The following is a 21,023-nucleotide window of genomic DNA, read 5'->3' on the forward strand; positions in this document are numbered from 1 at the left end:
TGCTTTTACATGCTACTAAGCAGCCTGGATAAGTCAGAAGAAGAGAATATCCTAGATTGTTGGTATAATTTTTTATAGGATCCCATGGGACCAGAACCAAGTGAAGGCTTTCATTCTTCAACCACATCCACCAGGAATACATTTCTCACAAGTTGACTTTATTAAATAGTTCACTTACCTTCACAGTAGGCAGAGTCTCCCTGGACAGAGATGTAACCATTCTTACACTCACAAGTAGCTTTGGTATTCCAGTTTTTGCACTCTGAGTTTTCACCACATTTAGGTCCTTCAGCACAAAAGTTATGACCTAGAAGAAGCAAACAAAATTTTACGTCAGGAAAGAAAAGAATAAAAGACTTCCAAATAATAAAGCATGAGACATTTTTATTATATGTCAGCATACATGAGAACATGCCTTGGCAATATGCAAAGGTAAGCTGGCAAGGGGGTAGAAGAGTAGGACTAGGAAACTTTGGACCATCCCATGCTTCACATTTTTTCCCCCTAATATACAAACTTGCTAAAGTTGTTCCTTCTTGAAGGCTTTTATCCATGTTGATCCTGAATTTTCTTTCTACTGCCTTCTTATATGACTTGTCTTTCTATAATTGTTTTATTGCAAAATTTATGATACATAAGAGATATATAAAATGAATATATATGAATATATAAATAAAATGAATACAGTATTATCAGTACCCCTTTATTACAGGTCCCCAATGAATCCTCCTCCCTGCCATCAGACAACTCTCTTAATTTGTGTGTTAATCACTCCCTTACATATTTTTATAGTTTTACCATACATAGGTATGTATTTCAAAATTATAGATTATTTAGTTTTGCCCATTTTGAACTTCACATGTGAAATCATACTGTAATATCTTCCATGGTGGGTTTTTTCTATTCATCCATGTTAATGTCTATAGCTATCTTTCATTTATTTGTCAATGGTGTATAATATTCCATAGCATGAATATTCCAAAATTTATCCATTATACTACTACACATTGACATTTGAGTTATTTGCAGGTTTGGAATTACAAACAATGCTGCAAGAAATGTTCTTGAACATGCTTCCTGAGGCATACTTTTTTAACCACATGTTTAACATTTCTTTGCCCAAGAGTCTTCTTGAATCTCAGACATTCCTTCTAGGATGGTTATTTTTCTTAATGTATCCTTTATAAGTTCCTTTAATGAAGATATTTTGATAGTAACTGTGCTCAATTTTAATTTATCTAAATATGTCCTTTGATCACCCTCTTAATTGAAAAATAGCTTTTTTGGGTATAGAGTTATTTTGCCTCAACATTTTGAAGATATTCCATTGTTTTCTGGCTTCTATTATCACTCTTGAGAAGTCAGTTGTTAACCTAATCATCATTTCTTAGTATGTGACAAACACTTTCTCTGTGGCTTTTAAGATCTATTTTATTTGGTTGTTTGCTTGATGGGGAAGGGGGTTTGTTTGTATTCATTAACTTTAAGGTATTTAGGTGTGAATTTATTTTTATTTATTCTTCCTAGGATTCCTTGGGATTCTTGAATCTAAAGATTAAATCTTCTATCAATTTGCAAAATTATCAGGTATTTTCTCTTCAAACATTCTCTTTTCACCATTTTATCTATTCTCTCTTTCTGGAATTTGAATTAGATAAATATTATTCCTTCCTTCTCAAGCTCTCCTCCATGTTTCTTAGACTTGCTTTACTATTCCCCTTGCTTTTTCCTATGCTGAATTCTGTTTAACTTTGGATGTATCTTTTGGTTTATTAATTCTCTCAAGTAGTGTCATGTTCTGTTTCAGTCATCCATATCATTTTTATTTTACTTACAATTTTATTTTGTAGAATTCAATTTCTTTCTCTTTCAGTCTCCTTGATCAAATTTGTGGTCTCTTATTCTTTCATCTTTTAATTTCCTTTTTTAAAAACATATTAGACATATTTTATACAGATAACTCCAGTATCTTCAGTCTTCCGACTTTATTAAAGTAAAATCAGCATCTGATTTTACCGTTTGTTTTGCTGAGTATCATGCATGAGGACTTCTTTTCTTGTGTTTTGAGTGAGTCTTTTATTTGTGAGCTCATATGTTTTAGGATTTAATCTGTGGAAATTACTTGAGGTTTGGGCTGTAAAATTGTATTTCTTCAGAGAGCATCTGTGTTTGCTTTTGTCAGGTGCCTGAGGGAACTATCAACCCACCATCACTTTAAATTACATTTTGCCTTGGGGCATAAGGATTGAGCCACACGGGTAGAATAAATTTAGGCCCTAAGCTTTCAGGAATGCAAACTTTTCTCTGCCATACTGGCTATCTAGAGTCGAGACTGATAGGCAAGTCTTCTCTTGCAGAGTGGATTTTTCCTAGTCACCCACTGAGGATTTACCCTTCAAGGTTCTTGATTTACGCATCTCACACCAGCCCCAGGCTTTGTCTCCTGTCTACTTAAACAGTGTCCATTAGAAGCCAGATGCTACCATTCTACCCTCTGGGCAAATGCCAACTCCAGTGTGTTAACTTATCTCAAAAGAATCACCCTTTTCCAACATTTCTGGTCTCTGATATTTTTTTCTCCTACCTCTATGACAAGCTGCACCAATTTCCTCCCGACCCCCCCAAAAATTTATGTTACGCATCATTTTTAGGTGAACAAGAAGTAATAGGCTACGCCCACCACAGGAATTGTGAAGTTCAAATATAACAAGGTATATGAAGGTGCTTTATCATCTTTAACTCAGTACATTTTAGCAAATAATAATTATACTGCTACATCACATATTGCAGTCTCATAAAAAAAACAACTGTTCTTGGAGAGGAGATCTAATTTATAATTCAGGGTCTATACCAATAAACAAAATAAATCGCTTTGCCTGTCTAGGTACGTATACCAGGAAAGGACAACATCAGTGATTTTCACACTGTTCCTCAGAATCTTGGGCACAGATGAGTTGTCGGATAGGGCTCAAGTCCCCCACCCCTGATTCAAATAGAATAGCTTTGCTTTTATATTTTTGATATAGTGATCATGTGAACAACAGTTTCTGGCTGTAAAAAATATAGAAAACACTAAACTATATCAACTCCAAGTTTAATTCCTTTTGGTGATAACATTCTAGAATGTTTTTCCTTTGAAACAGAATTTTAAACCAACACAAGATTTAGACCATACTTAGTCTAAAAGATAACAACTCTTATTAAATAATAACATTCATGTACCTATATGTCTGGCATTACACTAGATGTTTTAAATGGGGATAATAATATACCTTATTAATATGTGTGGAAAGAGTTAAATGCGCTAATCCATATAAAGCACTTAGAGCAATTCTTGATACGTACTAGGTGGTCACTAAACGTTAGCCACTGTGATGAGAATGATAATGATTATGATAATGATAATACTGACAACGACATAGAAGTTCAAATAAGTTGATAACACTGTTATCCTCAGCTTCAAGATAAGAAAAGCCCAGACTCATTAATATCTAGCTAGTAAGTGGAGATGCTAAGATTCTAAATTAAGTCTGGTAAGCTCCAAGGCCCATGTACTTTTCCTGTATCCTCTCACAGAGCAAACCTAGCAAAAAAAAAAAAAAAAAAAAGTGAAAGATGTAGATGCTCCTTGTGATGTTAGAGAGTAGACCCACAGGCTTGGGGGAGCGTGGCATCACATCCAGCCTCACTATCTGACCTGCTAACTGGAGATTGCCCCAATCAAAATCAGAGGAAGAATTTGCTGGACTTGTGAAACATGTGTCAGTCAAGAGTACTTTCACAAGGACTTGAAAAGCTTATAATAACCATTAAAAGTACGTGATGTTTTTGCTAGCAAAGGGACAATTTTTAGGCATCATAGCTTTCTTTGCCAGAGGAAGTGCCTGGCCTTCCCTCCCCACGTCAGAATTGATCAATTAAGTTATCACGTTTTCTTTCATTATAATTCTTGACTCAATGTCATATGTGCATCCTTTGTTACATGGCTGCGTGTTTTTTTTTTTTTTTTCTTTCCCAAGACTGCAACTGTCCTCCTTCCACATGCATTTGACAGGCTGGAAAAAAAGCCCCTCAAACATTGCTGATTTTCCAATGCATATCTATCAAGCACGTGCCATATCAATTCACAATGCAGAGAGTTGGGTCAATTGTATTTCAAGGACAATGAAGGGCCCCTGTGAGACAAACCCAGTTTATGGACAAATCCACTCTGGCTGGGCCTCACCGTTGTGCCAAAAACACATGTTTTGTTTTTTTATAATTAATGCAGGCCTTTATTCAAGCAATATTTATTCAGTGCTTGCTTGCCTTTATGCACGAGTGATGAGTAACATCCACTGAATTTGTATGGGGCACCTACTCTGTGGACTGCAGCACCACGCAAGCTCCCGGGGGCAACGTCAAAGTGTGTGAGACATTCCCTGACCACAAGGAAATTAGAAACTCTAAGGGGATATAAGCTAAATACAGGGGTAGGTAAGTTGTGAGCAGTACAAATTATCATAGTGTGTCAGAGAAGAAATCCCTTCTAGATGATGCAAAACTTGACCTTTGATTCATCACAGGTAGAAACTTGAAAAGGGGCAAGACACAGATCCTAGTGGGAGGAATGGAACTCCAGCCCTTGAGGAAAAAGGGTCAGTTTAAAGAACCTCAAATAAGCTGGCACAGCTGTAATAATAATGATTAACAGTTACCGAGCGTGTAATATATGCTAGGCACTCAGTGAAGTGTTTCAGACGCATTAACCCATTTAACTCTGTTAACAACCCTATGAAACTGGAATTATTATCCCTATTTCACAGATGTAGCAATTGAAGTTCAGAGAAGTTAGTGCACTTGTGAAAGTACACAGAGCCATATATATATATATCATATATATATATATGATATATATGATATATATATGATATATATGATATATATGATATATATATGATATATATATGATATATATATCATATATATATCATATATATCATATATATCATATATATCATATATATATCATATATATCATATATATATCATATATATCATATATATATCATATATATCATATATATATCATATATATCATATATATATCGTATATATATCGTATATATATCATATATATATCATATATATATCATATATATATATATCATATATATATATCACCCTCTTTCTTAAATCACTGTCTTTTTTTCCCAGAATCAGAAGCTGTGACCAGATTGTAGAATACACACGCACATGCGCACACATACCCAATATTCACGTTATTTTACCTGAATATTTTTAATAAGTAGCTCTAGAGTCTGTGGAATTATCGTCCTATAATTAGAAGCACACAGTGACATCATTTAACTAGTACTGGTCCAAATACAGAGAACACTTTTATTATAAAAGCTGCTATTTATTGAGTTTTTCTAACTTGCCAGGCATAGAGCTTCCCTGGTGGACCACTGGGTGAGACTCCGTGCTCCCAATGCAGGGAGCCTGGGTTCAATCTCTGGTCAGGGAACTAGGTCCCACATGCCACAACTAAGAGTCCACATGCCACAACTAAGAAGCCCGCATGCTGCAACTAAGACCCAGCACAGCCTAAATAAATAAATACATAAATAAAACAGATTGGGTCATGTCACAATCCCCCTTAAAAATCTTGTGAGGGCTTCCCATTTTACTTAAGAAAAAATACAAAATCCTTAACTTTGATTTGAAACAACAAACAGGCTCTCCTCTCCCTCTGTCATTTCCCTCCAATTGTATCAGCCTTTGTTTTTAATTCCTCTAGTACTCCAGTCTCTTTCCTGATTCAGGGTCTTTGCAAGCTTGTCCCACCAACTCAGAACATTATGAAACATCCCTGCCAGAATAATTTCTACTCAGCCGTCAAGTCCCAGCTTAAATATATTCTATTCAGAGAAGGCTTTCTTGTCCCTCAGGTCTAAAGAAAATCCCATTACTCTCTCCCATACCACCCTATTCTTCTTGTTTATAGCAGGTATCACAATTACTAATTACATGTTAATTTCTGTGTTTATTTGTTGAATGTCTGTCTTCACATGAGAAGCTCACTTCTTCAAGGGAAAGGACCCTGTGAGTTTATTTCCCTTGTGCCTAAGGCAATATCCAACACATTATAAACACTCCAATATTTGTAGAGCTAATGACTAAATCCTCAGTCTTTCAAAACTAGAACTAAAGGAGTGTTTTAAAGATGAATAAACCAAGCCTCAAAGATGTTAATTACCTTCCTTGTGGTCACGTAGCTAGCAGGGTGAAACAGAGATATAAACCCAAATATGATTCTAATACCCAGTCTCTCTCCACCACTCTACACGACCTCCCAGCCATAATTTTAATCATTAAGGGACATTCAAGGAACGCCAACCCTGACCTGAAGAGACCAGTACTCCATCAGTCATTAGCAATTTCTAGTCCCTGACATGCCTTGAACCTTTGAAAGGAACAAACCTTATTTCTTTCTCCAGCACACAGTCCATTATTACTTGCTGCTTGGGGACTCAAAGTCAAAAGAAAAATAACATCACACGACAGAACACCATCCATGGATGAGATACCAAGATGAGTAAGACCCATTGGAGCTTATTTACACTCGAGTGACGGAAATGAGCAGATGCTCAGAGGAAGACACACAATCTGCTGAAATGGGATTCCAGGTTTTATTCCAAACACCTCCTTTAGTTCCTGGCAGAGGTACTATTCATTCATTTGACAACTATTAAGCCCCTGCTGTGTGCCCAGCCGCTGTGCTACACAATAGGGATATAACAAAAAAGCCACAAACATCATAAACATGCCTTCATTCATCTAACACTCTAGCAGGGATGGCTACCCTTGAGTGTTGGGTTACAGGAAATATTGTGATGGAGAGGAGCAAGGTACTTCCGGAATGTATCACAGAGAAGGGTCCTAACACTAGGTATCAAAAGGAGATTTGAGGGATGAGTGAGGTTGACTGGACAAATCATAAGAGTTCCAAACACAGGGAGCAGCATGTGTCCACGACATGATCAAGGAAACTAAAGAAGAAACGTTAAGTGTTGGGGTCATATTTTCTCCTCTCATTGGGAGCGGTCTAAAATTTGGACTCCCTTCGTGGTCCTGAATCTAGAGTTCTATTGCCAGTGAAAGATCAATAACACTTGTAAAACTCTTTGCTTTCTTTAAATCCATTGGCCTAATCTGCATATAATAAACCCTGCCCATCGTAATGAAGCCCTCACACTGCCACTCTCCAGATCCCACTCTGTACCTTTTTATAATTACAGCAAACCATCCACCCATTCTGCTTCATCTCTGGTTTCTCCATCCAACAATGCATAAGCATCTTTACGGTTCACTACTGTGACTTCTTCCACAGCAAGGAATGAATAGGTCACTACCCCTGGGCAGGAGTTAGTTTCTCTAAGATAAAGTCTGATTCCACATAGGGCACCACTGCTTGTCCTCAATCTCCCGTCCCTAATGCATCCCCCAAGGGTCAAGCAGGTTACCTTTGAAATGACAACCTGAAAATGCACCTCAGCTTCCTCTACGCTAACTCAAATCCTAGAAAGCCAATACTCCTCATATCACTGCTGCTTGCCCAAGCTTGAAAGTCACAAGGAGCAAAGGTAAACCGAGTACAATACATTCCATGTGCCTAGTTGGTATGGAGACAGCTCCACCCATGGACTGGCCCTATAGGAGGGATACGGCCCAAAGATCCTTTACGGGAACAGGATGCCCTAACATACTCCACAACCAACATACATACCACAGAAGCCTGGGCCCTGGAGGGGTGAGGACAGTTCTTTAGCTCCTGTGGACAGAGGGTTGTAACATCAGGATGGGCCTACTAGAGACAGAGCTCTGGATTCTCACAGGTTCTGTCTTAGAAAGCAATTGGTTTTTCTACAGTAGTCAACACTTAGGGGTCTTCCAGTCCAAGGCAGCCTGGTCTTAGTTTCAGGTCTTCTCTCTGGGGCAATGTGTCTCCTTCCCAAGGCTCCCTGGGCCTGGATCCATTGTGGCACTTTCAGGAACACAGAATTCAAGGGCTCCCTGAGACTGAACTCTTCTCCAAAGGCCCTCTGTCCCCAACCTCAACAGCTGAGCATATAGCCTTGTCATTCCAGTGCCCACTGTGGTCCACGGTTGCAGGTATTTTGATCAGATTCCATCTATCAATATGCAGAGGACCTGACACATCTATAAACTATGGGTTCCTCTAAACAGGCACTAGTTTACCTTCTGATTAAGTGCCTCTTTTACAGGTCTCTTTTCACCTCAAATACACTGAAATCCTCTAAAACCATTTCAGTTACAAATTCACCTAAGATGATGAGGAGGTCTAGAAAAAAAGAAGATCATGCCACACCAAGACTCTTTGGGAGGAGTTAACTGAAGGGCATAAAATCTTAAGTAGTACAAGTAATAATCTCAACTAATTTCAGCCCAGGCCAGATGACAAGGCAAGTGGGCATGAATTAAAATTACAGATGAACACATTGGGAACAGATGTCGGAAAGAACTTTTTCCTCAACACTGAAAAGCTTAAACATGCGGCCCAACCCTCCAAAGTCACTGGCAACACTGAAGATAAAATTAGAGCCAATTATGAAGGGAATAAAACCCTAAGGAGTGTAGCAAGCATTCTGGGATGAGCCAAACGATTGGTGCGTTTTCCCGGAGCGATCCTGAGAAGACACAGTCACGTTGGTTTTTGTTCCCCCTTCAACTGAGAGCACTGGCAACTTATGAGCAATCTTTTTCCGCTGGGGCTACAGCCACACTTTCGTTACTCCTTCCAAGGCAGAAGCATAGACGTCACTCCGGTACCCACTCCCCTTTCTCCACCCTCGTGGCCTTATGCTTAAGTGGACCGGCTCCTGCTATAGCCATTACCTCAAGGTAATGATGAGGGTAAACAGATTTCATGCTGCCAGCACACACTGTCCTGAGGCATCAGAAACAAACTGCACCAGTGATTAGGGCTGCTCTGGGTAGTGTCGCTGGTGACTGAGATGGTGGATCCCATCAACTGCAAAGTGGCTTCTCCCTGCCAACATCTAACATCTTGATCCTTTTTGCATGTGTCTTCCCTAACTGTCCTGCAGTTCTGTCCCTAACAGCATCCTGGCTGCACCAGTAGCCCTGTGGATATAACTACCTGTTCAGCTGATTACCTTCATTTTTCTCTGAAGGATAGAGAAATGAGTTACAGCATTTGTCGTTACCCTTGATTTGAAGAGTCAAGGTGTCCAAGCACCGAGTGTGGATATCGGTTCTGCTGATACAACGAACAGTATAAATCAGCCAGAGCCTGTTATCCTTAACTGGAAGGTCTTAGGTCTGATTCCCACAAAGAGAAAAACCCAGTATAAAGCTATAATCTGCACCTCTCTCCTTGAATGGAGGCAAGGGGGGGAGGGAGCTGTATCACCATACCACCGTATCAGAAAATGGGCATGACTCAGTGTAAAAAAAAATTAGCTTCATAATCAAGCCAACACGTTAGGTCTTGAGGAAACAAGTTATAACTCTACAAGATGGGTCTTAACACTATTTCACAGATGAAACAGAGCCTTCAGCTGGTACTGAAAATAATTTCATTCAGTCATTGACATGAAAACGACAGGACTATTCTCTATGGTAGGAACATATCTTCATCCCTCCCTTTTCTCCTACATTCAAGGAATCGATTTATAAAATGTAATCATTAGGGCTTCCCTGGTGGCGCAGTGGTTGAGAGTCCGCCTGCCGATGCGGGGGACACGGGTTCGTGCCCCGGTCCAGGAGGATCCCACGTGCCGCGGAGCGGCTGGGCCCATGAGCCATGGCCTCTGAGCCTACACGTCCGGAGCCTGTGCTCCGCAACAGGAGAGGCCGCAACAGTGAGAGACCCATGTACCGCAAAAAAAAATGTAATCATTAAAACAAGCGTGAGGGCTTCCCTGGTGGTGCAATGGTTGAGAGTCCGCCTGCCGATGCAGGGGACACGGGTTCGTGCCCCGGTCCGGGAAGATCCCACATGCCGCGGAGCGGCTGGGCCCGTGAGCCATGGCCGCTGAGCCTGCGCGTCCGGAGCCTGTGCTCCGCAGCGGGAGAGGCCACAACAGTGAGAGGCCCGCGAACCGCAAAAACAAACAAACAAAAAAAAGCGTTATTTTTTCCAAGTTGGAGAGCTTTATGGGTACTATCTAATCAACCAACGGGGGCAAAAAGCACCGTCTGTGCTTTCTCAAATTCCAGTCTAAACCTAATGAAAATAAACCTTGGAAAACTTCAAATCCCCAAGCAGGCATGAGAAAGGCTTTGACTCAGATTTCTGAGCGATGATACTGAGGGGTGATTTCCCTCAGACTAAAGACCTGACACTCCCAGTAAGACAAAGAGAGATGATAAATATGCTAATTGAAGGCCCTTCAGTACAGGTATTGAAAGAGGCCACAGCCACTTCCGTGTCTGTAATCAATAATATCAGGGTGGCAGAAACCACACAGCTGAAATCACACCACTGTGCTCATCCCTGAAATAAGTATTTCAGGTCATCAGTCTTACCTCTCTCTGTTCGCTCGCTGCCTGTCAATCAGGAGACAGTCTCAATCCACAAAGCAAATGGTATAGCCCCTCCATATGCAGGATAAAAATTAGTTTACACAGAAATTGAGCGTTTCTCATCTTTTCATTACTTTCTGGTTTTGAGAGGGGCAAGGAGGAGGGGGAAGGAGAACTGAATAACGTGCCTTAGAAGAGGCCCAGCGGGCTTTCCCAGTCTAATTAGAATCAAAACTGTCCAGCCCCCCTCATCTTCCAAGACTCCACTCAGAAAACACGAGCACAGAGGAAAAGGTAAAAGACAAACAGAAGTCAAAGGGGAAAAATATCTCCCACAATATTGTGAGAAACTCTTAGGCTACTTGTAAGGACGCTGTTGGGAAATAAATTGGAATTAAGAGACACAGAGCAAAAGTCATGGAGAGCATAGGTCAAGACAATGGACCTTTGAGCGCATCTGGATGGATTTTTTTTGTCCATCATCACATAAATTTTACATTTTTATGAAAAAGAGAACACCCCACTGCCCAGACAAATATCCTTTTCATTTCCTGATTGTCCAATGTGCAGAGCAAGTCCCAGTATGTGGACAAGCGGGCTGAATGTTCTGGGCTCCTCTCTGCTATGGGTCAACAGGAAAGGAGGTAATGACAGTAAATGGTGCTGACAAGGGCTTCAGTCAAAAATAACACTTTTTTCATTCTAGGTCTGAATTCTGAGATAGGAATAAATAGGAGAAACCTAAGAGAATCCATATACCCAAATGGTTTCATTCAACCTGCTTCCCAGGAAAAGAACCTCTCCACCTTTTCCCTATCTCTTCTAAAGACACACGTTGGTTCCTGTTAAAACACAGACTTGTCAAGGGACATAAATAACTCCCTCACTCACACGCGCCTCCAAGAAAAACCATCAGCTGCTAAATAAAAGAGCTGGTAGTTTCCCGGCTGAGAAGGAAGCAGGTGGGAGGAAGAAGAAAATCCTCAACTGTACAGATTGGCCCTGGCTATGATCGCATCTATGAAGCCCTATTCCTGCCTCCCAGTTTTCCCTCAAAGCTGACTTAGCTTTGGTAAAAGCCACCAGGTCGCTAGCAACAGGAGCCTTAAATGAGTCAACTTTTCAATGAGATGTCACATCTCTCAGCATCTTCGTTGGTTAAAAAAAAAAAAAAAAAGTTTCTGCATCCCCGAGAAGTGCTAGCAGAAGCTGTGGTACCCAGTCTGTTGTAAACTGGGTCAGAGCAATGAAAATCTTCTTGAATTTCTGTGGGATAATCAATGATCCTGCTCGAATGAAACCATAAATCAGAAAGGATTTACATACACTGAGTCCCACTTGGCACCTTAACAAACATCAAGTGATGGATTTTGCATTAAATTATAAGACCTACCTAACAACCCTATCAGTTACCAATAAATGCATCCCTCTGAAATTCCAGTCAATCTTTAGTCTTTCTAAAGCATCTGAGCTGCAAATACACTTGTAGCCATGAAAGCAGATAAATCAGGGGAGATACTCTGACGGCATACCACAAATTCTAACAGCCATTTACGGTTATCCAGGTACTAAGTTTTCCTGGGAATTTTTACCAAAACACAGCTCTCTTAGACTAACCACAAAGAGAAATCTCAGCCCAAGCTGAAAACATGCCATGAGCAAATATATACTTTTATATATCAGAAGGTACTAGAGGAGGGGTCAGCGAATTACGAGCTGCCACCCGTTTCTCCAAATGAAATTTTAATGAAACACTGCCACTAATTTATTTACCTATCACCTCTGCCACTTTGTCAATACAACAGCAGGGGTGAGAATATCTACTTTGTAGCCCTTTACAGAAAATATCTGCCAATGCTTGTGTTAGAGAAAAGACAGAAAAAAGTAAGATAGGATATAACCTGAGCTAAACTGTTAGGCTCCCGGCTTCTTAACTCTAGAAGCTTCCAAGGTAAACCAGAAAGAATCTAACTCACTGGATATGTGAGAATGTGGAGAAGACTGTACGGTGGGTAGAGGTTTAAAATAATAGCAATGAGTTTAACTGGATGTTTTTTTGTAAGATTTCAAATCAATTTTAGATTCTCCTAATCTATTTAATTCTGCCTGGGTGAGAAGTTTCAGAGAGGAAGTGATATTTGATCCAGAGGATTTGAAGAAATAAATTTGGAAAAGAGGGGAATTTCAGGAATAGGCAGCAAAATAATTTCTGCTCATGCATTAATTAGCAGTTAAGTGCTACTTACTTGAAGCTTTTTTCCTTGCAGGAAATAAAAAAGCAGTATATAAATCTATGAGTAAGGATTCAGTGTATGTCATCCTCTGGCAGATAGGGGAATTGGCCCATGGAAAGAGCTGATAAGAATGTTTCCCAATCCCACTCATGAGAAAAAAATGCAATAATGATGCAGAACTATTATTATTATTATAGGAACCATCGTTCACTGAATATTTATCACGTGGTAGGCATGATGCTAGGTGCTTATGCATTATCCCATTTAATCCTTACAGCAGTCTTAGGAAGTAGATAGGATTATTATCCCCGTTTTACAATTTATAAGACTGTAACTGAGGACGGTAAATAGCATATACACATATCTAAGTAGCAGAGTTTTGGACAGTTGTTATTGTCATCACGCTAGTCATTAAACCTTCAATCCCTGCCCTCCATCCCCACCCAAAGCTCCATGCCAAGCCCTCTTACCTCTGCAGACACTGCAGCACTGATTCTCTGGGAGAATGTGATCCTTCTCTGAGCAGTTCAAAGGAGGGCACGCTTCAGTAATTTTTACTAAAACTCCACCCTGCAGGCCAAATAATCAGGAAACAAAACAATGTTCATATTTTTAGCTGCTGATCCAAACATAAATGCTCATTGTTAACAGCCTGCAGTGATAACAACCTACGATAATTAACAGGAATCCCAGGAATCCCACGACAATGACAAAGTCGCAAATTAAACTGATGAGACTCCTGGAAGAGAGAAGGTCAATTTCCCTTTCTGTATCAGAAGAGCCTCAATTTCAACAATTGGTTTTTTTTTTTCTTTTTTGTTTTAACAAAGGGGTTTTGAGTATCTTCTATGTAGCAGAATGTCACCGACAGTGTAGAGCTGGTAAATTTTTAACAATTGACTATTGGATGGGGGAACCCTGAAGTTAGCATTTGCTGATTTCTGTGGTGTCAATAACCGGACATTGTGAACTACCAACAGGACATTACTGACCACAGAGTTGGGAAGTTATGTACAATGAGCTCTCATGAGCTTTTATGAGACAGCTGTGGCACTGCCCTGGATCACAAGCACTGTGAACCCAAAGATAAATAAGACATTTTCCTTGCCCTTGATGAACTCACAGTTTGGATGGAGGGAGGAAAAAAAAAACCTCTTAAACTAGAAACCATAATACAATACAGTAAGTCCTAAAAAAATGTGCTCTAATTATGCTATGGTAACTCATCACAGGAGAATAATTAATTCTGCCCAAGTGGGGAGAAATTATGAAGAAAATGCCACATTTGAAGGAACTAAATAATGAATAAGATAAGGAAGAAGAGAGTGTCCTGGCAGAGGGACCAGCAAGGACCAAGGTATACAGGTACGATGAACTGAAAGTGGGTCAGTTAGATGAGCACTAGATATTCCCTAGAAATAAATAAAATCACTTACAATAAAATTTTAAATATTCAGCAGGTGAATCTTTAGGGCCTCACTTCACCAAAGGTCCTCTTTGTTGACATCACTAGCATCTATATTTAGGTTCACTCTGAATTTTTAAAATCAGCTCAATAGTTACTATAAAAAAGGGTTTGAGAGTCCCTTATTTTATCTAAAATGTTAAGTTTTTTTCTCCCATTCTTAACAGCATGGTTAAGTCAACCAAGAAGCAAGCTCATTTAAGTCCAAAAGGTAATTCTCAACACAGATGGGAGAATAGGATGGAGCTGGGCCACCAGGAAGGATGGGGGAGATTCTGAGTTTTCCTTCTCCAAGATATGCTGTCATTCCAGGGTTCCCTGGTTTGGCAGAACTCCCATTATATCAGGCACATCCATTCGTAAATATGAACATAAACATAACTTTAAATGTCAAATGTAATATAATTTCCAACTACCCATCATCTGGATTACTGGCACCATGGTTTCCTCTCCTTTCTCATAAATTTCAGCCAAGGCATTCCTTGTGGTGTCTTTTGTTCCCTTTGGCTCTTCATTTCTTGATCCGTCCCAAGGCCTCTAGATCTCTTGCTTTTCTCCTAAAAACTGGCCCTAAGATGCTGAAAACTGACCCTGCTATTCGCCCACGGTCCCCGTTTCAGCGACATTCCACTCTCACCCCTCAATCCAGGCCACGCTGGACGGCACCTGGCCTCAAGAGCTAGCACCAGTCTAAGGGCAGTATGCCTATCAGTTGAACCTCAGCTTTCGCAACAGGGAATCAAACGGATTATTACAAACCAATGGATGTTAATAATCTCACTATCAGCAGCATAAGCTGAATGCAAAGGAAAACACAATGCTTAATTACTTACCATTGCTGCCTCGACTTCGATCCTTCAATATTAATGTATTTATTATCTACTGCCTCCTTGCATAAACATGAATGGTGAACTCTGTTGGATCCCTTTTATCAGTTCACTGTGCCCATCTCCCAACTTCAAATGCCTTTCTGCTAATGGCTCATCTCTCAGCCCTCAGAGGGTCCCTTTGGGCACTGGAGCCATTTTGTAGGGAGCCAGAAGTTACCTACAAGTTCCACAACCCCCAGCCCCACGGCCCAGAGCCAGTGACTGACAGGCATGGGAGGTTCTTTACTTCAAGGGGAGATGATAGCTGGGGTACGTTCAGAACCCCAGCTGAATCAGGGTACCTCTGACCTTTCACCTAAAATTGCACCCTTGCTGAGCTGCCTGCCCTGCCCAAGCCTGCATGCCCACACCCTGACTTCTTCCTCCCAGGAGCACTATCTTAATAAATCACTGTACTAAAATCCTGAGCTCAGGGTCTGCTTCTAGGAGAATCTCAACTAAGACGATGAGATAAATGTCACTCTTGCTGTCAAAAAATTAAACTGTTAAAAGAGATTATCTCTAGGTGGTGAGATTCTGGAGTGATTTTCTTTTACTTCCTTGTATTTCCTTCCTTTCTCTATAGTCCAAATTTTGTATCTTGAGTATGTATTTGCTTTTATTAAAAAAAGCAATATTAAAAACACTACATTTGTCATTGAAATCTAAGGTGAATGTGTTTTTGGTACATGGGAAAAATCAAGACTCTCATTTTGCAATGCTTTGGACATGAAATGTTTGTAAATACAAGTTAAAAATCTGCATGCAGTAATCTCTCTTTGGTGGCTATCTGAAAACATTTAAAACCCCTATCTTTGTGTCACGTGTCAACAAGCTTTAGCAAACTGCTTCAAATTCTGTGTATTTTAAAACATCACTACCGGGCTTCCCTGGTGGCGCCGTGGTTGGGAGTCCGCCTGCCGATGCAGGGGACACGGGTTCGTGCCCCGGTCCGGGAGGATCCCACATGCCACGGAGCGGCTGGGCCTGTGAGCCATGGCCGCTAAGCCTGCGCGTCCGGAGCCTGTTGCTCCGCAACGGGAGAGGCCACAACAGTGAGAGGCCCGCGTACCGCAAAAAAAAATAATAATAAAATAAATTCTTGAATTAAAAAAAATAAAAATGCCACAGAAGGCTTTTTAAAAAATAATTACACATGAAAGGTTCTTTTTTTTTTACATATAAAAGGTTGCTTTGACTACTGATTAAAGCAGTCAACAATTCCAATCAACCTTTAACATATTTAATGAGTAAGACTGTAATTCCAAACGTTCAAGGAGAGACAAACCCCTTTACATGAATTTGAAAATAATATGAACTGTGATTACAGTAACATAAGTGCCACCAAGTCCATTTAGTCCAGCCACATAATTTGGCACAAACCATTTTTTACTTTATTTTCAAACTCTCTCTAATAAGTATCTGATGATTAACATTTTTAAAACTTCCTGATTGTGGTATGTTATTTTATGACCTTTGGAACTCTGCATTGGTGGCAAAATTCATCCATTCTTTCTCATTTAGAGTAACTGTCACCATGTCAAATATAAACACTTTCAAGTTCTTCACTAATCACTATGCTTCAACCTGAATGTCTAATACCATATAAAACTCACATCTTTAAGTAAAATTAAAAAAAAATGTTGCTAGCCTAAAATAATGTCACAGGGCAGCAAGAACTGGACAAAACTGACCAAGACTGCTAGGAGAGTTTATTCATCTTGATAAAAGAAATAAAACAAAACAAAACAGTATGTTAACTTCTGGAATCACTTGGTGAAAATATTGAAAACAAAAGTTTGTTTCTTATCTAACTTGGCTTGCTGAAGCTTTGAAATGATCCCAGGAAAATGAAACGCATGGATCACCAGGCAGCCTTTTGTCAACTGGGGATCTGCATTTGAACCATAGAACATGTGGCACATATATACAATGGAATATTACTCAGCCATAAAAAGAAACGAAATTGAGCTATTTGTAATGAGGTGGATAGACCTAGAGTCTGTCATACAGAGTGAAGTAAGTCAGAAAGAGAAAGACAAATACTGTATGCTAACACATATATATGGAATTTAAGGGAAAAAAATGTCATGAAGAACCTAGGGGTAAGACAGGAATAAAGACCCAGACCTACTAGAGAATGGACTTGAAGATACGGGGAGGGAGAAGGGTAAGCTGTGACAAAGTGAGAGAGTGGCATGGACATATATACACTACCAAACGTAAAATAGATAGCTAGTGGGAAGCAGCCGCATAGCACAGGGAGATCAGCTCGGTGCTTTGTGACCACCTAGAGGGGTGGGATAGGGAGGGTGGGAGGGAGGGAGACGCAAGAGGGAAGAGATATGGGAACATATGTATATGTATAACTGATTCACTTTGTTGTAAAGCAGAAACTAACACACCATTGTAAACCAATTATACTCCAATAAAGATGTAAAAAAATAAAAATAAAAACATCTTAAAAATTTACAGCTGAGGCTGTGACCTTTTATAAGACTAGAAGTTTATGTGTGGTTTTATTAAGATTAGTTTGAAAAAAGGTTGACCTCCCATAACTTACAATATATTTTTGTACAAGTTTGCTATTTATATTTTCAAAAGGTATAATCAATTCAGTCCAGTTATGGGAATGGGACTACATATTGACATACCAAGCTAATAACAGGAAATTAAAATCAAATTATAGTCTTAAATACAGTGTAGGCAAGTTACAAACACTGTCCTCCAAATGAGGAACACAAACAAAGGCTGGGAAACTGTTCCCAGACAGACTAGGAGGAAACAGTTTCTCTTCCTAAATTCAGTGCATACATCCATTCTTGTCATGCAAGCAGTCTAGTGACTATGACCTGTCATTAAAAAAAAAAAAAAAAAAAAAAGAACACTAATTATTTGAGTAATTATTTGCTCAATTCTCCCAAGGATAGCACTTATGCAAGACCATTTTAGATGTCTAGGAGAGAAGTTAATTCATCATATACAACAGGTACCTTAGGGCATTAAGGCTTAAATCCTGCAAAAGGCTGCCCGAGAGAGACCCGAGGCCTTCTCATCCTACACCCTCTCTCCCTGCTGACCACATCCATTAAATGTGTCCCAAAGCTCTTCTCTGGCCTTTTATAAATGCTACCCTTTATCAAGGGAATCAATGAGCCATAGCCTGACCAATCTGGTATTCTCAGATAGACTGAAAAGTGATCATTCAATCCTTCTGAATCCACCCTTCTACAATTCAATAACGCGAACTATTTCCAAGCAAGTCTAACACCATCAGGACTGGCAGTAGAGAGGCTAAGAGAGGAGCCTGTAGATTCAGACCACACAGGTTCAGATCCCAACTGGTTCCTTTACTAGCTATGTGACTCTGATCATGTGTGCCTCAATTTCCTCATCTGTAAGATGGGGATGATAATAATGCTACCTACCCCTACCGAATAACAGGGTTATTATGAGGTTTACATTAGATAAAGTTTCAAATGTTTTAAATAGTGTCTAGAAAATACTAAATATTCAAGAAATGTTAAATATTATTGTCAGTGAGGCTTCCCTCTGTGCATAAAGTATTTAGTAAATAACTGTAGAAAGACAATAAATGAAGAAATTAATGACTTTTTAAAAGATGCTGAAATTATTCACATGCACACAAACCACATATGCAAAAAGAATAACCTGTCTGCCCCAACTTCTTCCTAAGTTATGAAACCATAACAAAACAAAAACAGTAAAAGATGAACCAGAGCAAGGAGAGTACCTACAATGTGCTAATAATCATGTTAAGTACATTTCCAATATGCTGGCATGTAAGTCCACACCCTTATCTTCTAGAGGTCTCAGATGGTGTCTGCCCTGATCCTCTCTGCTGGTAACAGGAACGGAGTCACAATCGTGACCCTTGCCAGGGTTACCCACTACTTCTGCCCAATATGTAAAGGGGGTTGCTAGTCGTGAGTGACAGATGGAGGGTGGATCCCGGGATCATCAGCAGAGTGGGTAAGACTGCCTTTAGTCATCCCAACTTCCCTTGAGGTGGAAGAAAAAAGTAAGGGTTTTAGAGTCCAAATCACCTTCCCTCCCCCAGAAGTGAAACAATCCACAGGGAACGTGACATCTGCCTTATATTCAGGGAGGAGATGTATGGTCATGTGGAATAAGAAAAATAGCTCACACGTGTTGAGGGCTTACTTTGTACCAACGAAGTCCTTCACATGCTTTATCTCATTTAATCCACCCACCATCCCTATGTGGTCATGTCCCAGCCGCACGTTGGGGGCCACCCACCCGCTTCCCCACTCCCAGGTTTGGAAGCTCCCATGGTTGATTGAGAGATCACGGAGCCCTCACTGTCACACCATCTCTACCTCTGCCACAGACTAAGGAGTCCACCCCACAGTCCCCACTGACGCAGAAGGACCACCACACCTGCATACCCGCCAGACTGTCCAGACCCATGGAATCTCTGCCTTTCCCAGGGGCAGCCAAGAAAGAGCGAATGGGAAACGCAGTGGGGAGGCTCAAAGGAGTTAACTCCTGTGGTAGATTCTAGCCAATGAAAGACAGGAGACAGGAAAGAGCCTTCCCTCCCCCAAAGCTCCCCAAAAAGAACCAGATTCGAGTTCCCTGAGAGCTTCAGCATGTCTCTAAATGCCTCATTCTCCTCAACCTTTCAAATATACTCCTTTCTTTTCTCCAGGGATGTGACAAAAAGCAAATGAAATGCCATAGGAAACAGCACTTGGAGAGATGGTCTATTCTGTGACACCGTAGTTCCAGCCAGCCTCCCTGGAGATGCCCCTCAAAACCAGGCCTGCTTCGCTGTGGGGCAGTGGCAGCTCTGGAAGGCGCCTCCTTGAATTTGCTCTCCCTCTCTTCCTTCTTTCCCTCTGTCTCTCACTCTTGCATTCTAGGACAGCACCTCAACCAAGTAAGTGCTTGGCTAGCTCCCACACTTCATCCAGCACTTTGTTCAAATATGACCTCCTCCGAGAGGTTTTCCCAGACCATCCATCCCCACCTCAAAGCTCTCTACCACTTCAACCTGCTCTGTATTTTTCATAGAATTTGGCATCATAGTTGACCCTTGAACAATGCGGGGGTCAGGGGCGCCGACCCTCCACGCGGTCTAAAATCGGCACATAATTTATAGTCAACCCTCTGCACCTGTGGTTCCTCCGTATCCACGGTTCTACATCCAGGGATTCAACCAAGAGTGGATAGTGCAGCACCGCAGTATTTACTACTGGAAAAAATCCGTGCATAAGTGGACCCACACAGTCCTAACATGTGTTGTTCAAGGCTCAGCTGCATCTCATATATTTATTTGTTTATATCTTACTGCCTGTCTCCCCACCAGACTGCAAATTCTATAAAGACAAGGACTTTGTTTTGTTCACTGTTGTACACCCGGAATCTAGTACCATGCTGGTAAGTAGCAGTTGCTCAATGCATGTTTGTTGCATGATTTTTTTTTATTATTATTGAAGTACAGTCTTAAATGAGATCTATGGTTCTACACATCTTATTTTGAGAAATACATGGGATGGGGCAGGCAGGAGACAGAGGCACTGTCTAACATTGTATCAGACTCTTAGGAGTAGAAGTGGCACTATCCACAACTAACATCACAGACGAATTGCCCCAACACCAAATCAAAACCTTTTCCCAGGGCCACCTGACAACCTCCCTGACTCATGGTAGCTGCTAGCTCCCTTCCCCCTTCTCACTTCCTTCCCTAACAGTCTTTCCCAAGGCTACCTGATCCACCGCTGACCACAGGCTAACCACACAATGACAGTGGCTGGGAACTCCACAGCCAGGACTCAAGCCCACCAGAGAGTCCTCCCCCTCAGTGGTCCACTCAGGACAATATGCTCCATTCCAGACTCCTACCTAAAGCCCGCATCT

General features: G+C 40.7%; 1 protein-coding gene across 2 annotated transcripts in view; it reads right to left on the bottom strand.

The window, feature by feature from the left end:
- The window catches only part of NELL1 (neural EGFL like 1), an 859,251-nt gene that overhangs the window by 628,646 nt on the left and 209,582 nt on the right, over positions 1 to 21,023 (bottom strand). For both annotated transcript variants that reach the window (XM_060159518.1, XM_060159517.1), the window contains exons 11-12: positions 13,256 to 13,355; positions 179 to 307 (exon numbers count right to left, since the gene is read on the bottom strand). In XM_060159518.1, coding sequence (XP_060015501.1) covers positions 179 to 307; positions 13,256 to 13,355 — 229 coding nt within the window. The remainder of the gene's footprint in view (positions 1 to 178; positions 308 to 13,255; positions 13,356 to 21,023) is intronic.

The sequence above is a fragment of the Lagenorhynchus albirostris genome, chromosome 9 (genome assembly GCF_949774975.1).
Source record: "Lagenorhynchus albirostris chromosome 9, mLagAlb1.1, whole genome shotgun sequence".
NCBI classification, from domain to species: Eukaryota; Metazoa; Chordata; class Mammalia; order Artiodactyla; family Delphinidae; genus Lagenorhynchus; species Lagenorhynchus albirostris.